This window comes from Fukomys damarensis, unplaced genomic scaffold (genome assembly GCF_012274545.1).
Source record: "Fukomys damarensis isolate Sample0158 unplaced genomic scaffold, DMR_v1.0_HiC HiC_scaffold_27, whole genome shotgun sequence".
NCBI classification, from domain to species: domain Eukaryota; kingdom Metazoa; phylum Chordata; class Mammalia; order Rodentia; family Bathyergidae; genus Fukomys; species Fukomys damarensis.
In genome coordinates, this window is record NW_022900939.1 from 1,070,856 (window position 1) to 1,076,121 (window position 5,266).

Sequence of the window (5,266 nt, forward strand, 5' to 3'; positions counted from 1 at the left end):
AGGGCTGTGAACTCGCAGGGATTTTCCTGCCTCAGCCTCCTGAGTGCTGGGAGTTCAGGCATTACATGCACCACTATGCCTGGAATAGGATGTTATTATTTTAAAAATAGGAAATAATAAATGTTAGTGAGGATGTAGAAAAATTGAAACCTTGGTGTGTCCCATTGTCTGACTTCTGTGGGATGAGGCAGCTCTCCGGTCCCATTTGGCTTTGTTTGCTCATTCACCACCGCACTCTTCTGAGCTCACCCTCTGCCCCTCTGCCCCTCTGCCCTGGCCGCTGCTCCCACAGGTTTTTCTGAGCCTGCTCTGGGCTGTCCCGTCCGTGGAGCTCGCTGCCATCCTAGGAGGAAAGGATGGCGCCTGCGGACCCTTGGTGTCCTGGGTGCTCTTCTCCTGCCAGGTCCTCTGCTCCTGCGCTGCCTTCCGCTGTGTTCCTGAAGGTGTCGCCTGACAGCTGCTGTGCCAGCGTCCGTTGTGTGCGGGCCTCCTGCGGGCATGTGCGGGTGTAACCGCCGTCTTTCTGCTCTTCTGTCCGAATGCTTCATCTCCCTCTGGCTGTTTCCTTCGCCAGCTTAGGGAATGGGTGCTGTGCTTTGGAGTCGTTTCCTCACATTCTCTGTGGGGTTGCGTTTTGGCTGTTGTGGGTGTGTGGCTCTCATCAGATTGGGGCAGCTCTCAGCCAGCACTTTAGTGTGCTTCTCCGTTCCTGCCCACTCTGCTCCTTGGGGACGAGGGTCCCATTGTGCAGGGCGTCTGAGGGCTGCCCAGCTGTGTGACAGTCCTTTTCTCCCCGGTGGTTTTCCTCTTGTGGTCCGCCTTGGTCTTCCTGCCTCTGGCCTTCTGCAATGTCCAGTCTGCCCATCTTCCCGTACGGTTTCTTTTCTGCTGAAGCGGTGCAATTCCTCCTTCTAAAGCCCTATTTGAGCCTTTAGCAGTGGTCTCAAGTCTCTGGTGACTGCGCTCTTTTAGCTGGGACACGCAGAACAGGTTGGAGGAGCTGCTCCATTGTCCTCCCTTTCCTTTCCTCCTTACTGGTGACAGTTTCTCGCTGGACGCCGTGCACTGTGGGTCTTGCCTTGCTGGGGGTCGTGTTGTCTCGGAAACGCTCCCGGTAGTGTCTGGGGACTCTGCTGAGTGCCTGGCACACTCAGAGCCCAGCTGCTGTGGGCGGTGGGGGCCACGCAGAGCCGCTCTGGGCCTGGGCTCCTCCCTACCACCAGTGCTGCCCCATCCTGCCCAGTGCGCGGCTGGGGGGGCCAGGTCTCCCCTCGTTGGGGCCAGCGCTGGTCAGGGCACCCTGTGCAGGTTCTGGGGTTCTCTGGAGCTGTCTCCCCTGGCTCTGCTCTGGCCGCCCTGTACCTGTCGTTCTTCTGCCCCCACACTGGGCTGGAGACCCCTCGTCTGCTTCCCTCTGGCCAGGGCTCGGCTGGTTCTTTTGTGGCTTCGCCTGTGGCTGTTGGAGGCAGCAGCTGAGTCTGGGCCCTGCTCTGCACAGCCCCTGTCCAGGAGGCGCTGTGGGCAGCGTGTGCTTGGTTGAGTGTGGATGCCGCAGAGGGAGACCAGGGAGGAGAGGATGCTGCCTCCCTCTGGGTCTGCAGAAGACTTGGGCCTGCGTGCTGGGGCAGAGCTGCCGCACGAGGTCCTGCCAGGCAGAGTTTCAGGCAGAGCCGCCCGGGTGGCCGTGCGGACGGAAGCCGAGAGGTTCCATCTGACCCAGTCCGGCCAGAGAGTGTTGTTGCCCAGGTGACCCATCCGTCCCTGGAGGAACCTGCGAAGTGCAGAGGGGAGAAGGCGCAGGGCTGGGAGCCAGCAGTGAGCTCTGTTCATCTTTCCAAAGCCCGGGCCTGGAGGAGAAGCTGAGGCACAGAGGGGTCTAGGGGCTGCCCTCGCTCCCCACACGCTGCTGTCTACCCTCCTCACACGAGCCGTGGCCAGGTCTCTGGGGCGCGGCTTGGCAGAGGGAAGAGGGACCCCACTGGTGAGGGCCACGCCATCCTGACAGGTGGGGAAACTGAGCCCTTGGCTCTGTGCTGCGGCGTCTTCAGGCCCTGGCAGTAGCGGAGGACGCTGTGAAAATGGGTGCGTCAGCAGGGGCGGGGGCCGGCTCTGCTCCCCCGCCGCTGTGAGCGCCTGTCACCTGGCAGGTGTCCATCCGGTCTGCGAGGCTGGTTTGGGCTTTCTCCTTTCTGCTCAGTGGAGATGGTCGTCCTGTGACAGCTCGTGTGTGACTGGGCTCGAGGGCCTGAAATACAGCGAGGGGTGGTACTGGGCCTCCACGTCGCAGCCGGCACAGCCTGTGTATTTCTGGTCGGGACAGAAACACCCACCTCCGTGGCGCAGGATGGGACCTGCAGGCTTGTGCTGCCCTCGTGTGGGTGGGGCCTCCTGTCCAGGCTGGCAGTGCTCCTGGGCAGGCCTCAGTGCCGTCCCTTCTCACTTCCATGTGCTCTGTTTGTAGGGCAGGATGGAGACGCTGAGAGACAAGACCGTGCAGGAGCTGGAGGACATGCAGAGTGACCCCGAGGCCATCGGCCGGCTGGCCCTGGAGTCCCCAGAGGTAGGTGCATCCCCATATCCTTCCTCAGGATGCTGTCCAGCCGGCCTTTGGCTGAGCCCTGTGCCGGGCATAGCCAGAGTAGCCTCGAGGGTTCGGGCTGGGCTCCCAGAGCCCAGGACCCAGGTGGACTTGGACTCAGGGCTTCCTGGCACCCACAGGCCCCCAAGGCCGCACTGGGTCCAGCCTGACCCCAAAGGCTGGTGTGCTCGCTCCCACCTTGTCCTGAATCCCGGGTGGCCTTGCACCTGTGGTGACTCTGCTGTGTACTGGGCGGTGGCCTGCCCGTGACCCTGAGCCCTCTGCTCTTGGCCGTGGGGATGAGCGCACCGTCCATCTGCCCGCCCTGTGACAGCAGGGCATGGGTGGCCTCCTGCAGGGCACCTGCTGTGTCTCCTCAGTGAGCTCAGTGTGGCGAGGCTACCCTTCCAGCGCCTTCCGCCTCCCGGGCCTGTGCTCTGGTGTCTCTGGGGCCTCTGCCCATGAGGGTCGCCATGGCTGTGGTGGTCCAGCCCCTCTTCCTGGCCTCGTGCTGGGCCAGTCATGCCCCCGATGCGGCCCCCATGTGAGTACGTGGGACCAGAAGTGTGCAGGGTTGTGGGTCCCTGCACGGCCTTCCGAGCTCAGCCTTCCCCTGAATCCTCCATGCTCTGAGTCTCACGAGGACTCACAAGGCCGCAGCTGTCTGGGACCTCAGACCTGGGACTTGGGCTCCCGGGTTGGGCTGTTCTGCCTGCAGTACACCCCATGTATCTGGGGTTCAAGGCCTGCCCTGCGGGTACAGAGTTCAGTGGGGCAGAGTTGTCCATGCATCCTGCTCAGGACCAAGCTTGGGGTGGGCAGAGTGGCTGCCCAGTGCCCATGCTGCCCACACTGCCCACACTGCCTGTGGATCTCTGGTGTAACCCCCTTCTCTGCCTGAGGCTGGGCTCTTAGAGCTGTGCCCGCTGCTGGTTCTGTGGCTACAGCCTTTTGGGTTATGGGTGCTGTCCGTGTGCCACCCCACCCACTTGAGCCTGACTGACTTTCCTGGGCCCTTGGCACGTGATGTCCTGTCGCCCAGCACTTGGGAGGGGTTTGTGACTTCTGGCCCACTGGCTTTAGTACTGAGGGCCTGCATCCTGCTGTGCATCCACCCCGGGCCACCAGGTTGGGTTCGGAGAGGCCCACCCGGGCCTTGCTGACGGGGCCGGGGCTGAGCACGCTGGTCCCTGAGGTGGCAGAGAGCCCACAGCCCTGCCCAGCCTTGGGTGGTAGGAGGTGGCTCTCACCATCACCGATGCCCCCCTTTCAGGTCCAGGACCTGCAGCTGGAGCGGGAGATGGCCCTGGCCACCAACCGGAGCCTGGCTGAGCAGAACCTGGAGTTCCAGGGCCCCCTGGAGATCAGCCGCTCTAACCTCTCCGACAAGTACCAGGAGCTGCGCAGGCTGGTGGAGCGTTGCCAGGAGCAGAAGGCCCGGCTGGGTAGTACAGGGCGGGATGGGCAGGCAGGTGGCGGGCGTGGTGTCCCAGGCTCCACGGGCAATGGGTGTGGCTGGGCACTGGGGCCCTCATTTCACAGGGCAGAGAGCTGGGGTCTGGGGTGCAGGAGCTGCGGGTGTAGGGCTGGAGACTGTGGGGGTGGATCTGTCGGCAGAGCCCTCTGCACGCAGCTCATCAGAGCTCAGAAAGGCAGGGATCCACCCGGGAAGCTGAATCCTAAGAGGCTTCCAACCAGGGCTCCGATACCTGAGGGACATGTGGAGCCGCTGGCAGGGCAGATCCCGCCCAGCACAGGTGGCTCTGTGGACTTGGCGCCTGGCCTCTCTCCTTCTAGAGAAGTTCTCCTCCATGCTGCAGCCAACGACCTTGCTGGACCTTCTGCAGATCGAAGGCCTAAAGATCGAGGAGGAGTCTGAGGTGAGGGGCAGCGAGCTGGGCACTGTGTCTACAAAGCGTGGGGTGCAGGCGGAGTGGGTGGCACCTGGGCTCCTGGATGAGGCCCTGCCTGCAAGGGACACTTCCTGAGACCCTGTGGGCACCTGGAGAACACGCTCTGTCTCTGGTATACATCGTGTCTCTTCCTGACAGACCTGTCATAGTTTCGTGTGTGAGTAGGCGGATGGTGAGACCAGAACAGCTGTGACAACATGCTGTAGGGAAAGCGACTTAAAACTTAGGAGCTTACAAAATTCATCTCTAGAGCTTTCTGTCTCACGTACTGGACTGGGCTGGCCTCGGGTGCAGGCTGCAGCTCCCAGGCGGAAGCCAGGCCTCCATCCCCTTCCACCCCCACCCCTCCCTGTCTCCCCCGTGCCGGCAGAGGCGGCTCTCTGTCCCTGCCTCTGGAAGGCTGGCGGAAGATGCGCTTGTCTGAGGCCCCTGTGGTCTGGGCAGTGCGGGCCGGGAGCGGGGGGACCCGGTCAGTGCCCACCTTCTCAGGTATGCGGAGAACAGCGGGGCCTGAGAAGGCCACAGCAGGCTCTCGACCCAGGGAGCCGAGGCTGGCATCCCTGCAGGTGGTCAGCGCCCTCGTGTCTTCTAGGCCATGGCAGAGAAGTTCCTGGAGGGCACAGTGCCGCTGGAGCAGTTCCTGGAGGACTTCTGCGCCAAGCGGACACTGTCCCACCTGCGCCGTGTGCGGGTGGAAAAGCTGCAGGACGTGGTGAGGAGGCCCCGCGCCCCCCAGGAGCCAGCGGGGGACATCCCTCCACCCCGGCCACCGCCA

General features: G+C 63.1%; 1 protein-coding gene across 1 annotated transcript in view; it reads left to right on the top strand.

Annotated features, from left to right (window-relative positions):
* Window positions 1-1,954: 1,954 nt before the first annotated feature.
* The window catches only part of Vps37c (VPS37C subunit of ESCRT-I), a 7,097-nt gene continuing 3,785 nt past the window's right edge, over window positions 1,955-5,266 (top strand). The window contains exons 1-4 of the mRNA XM_010633150.2: window positions 1,955-2,560; window positions 3,852-4,023; window positions 4,376-4,458; window positions 5,084-5,262. Of these exons, the coding sequence (XP_010631452.1) occupies window positions 2,468-2,560; window positions 3,852-4,023; window positions 4,376-4,458; window positions 5,084-5,262 (527 nt within the window). The 5' untranslated portion in view covers window positions 1,955-2,467. The remainder of the gene's footprint in view (window positions 2,561-3,851; window positions 4,024-4,375; window positions 4,459-5,083; window positions 5,263-5,266) is intronic.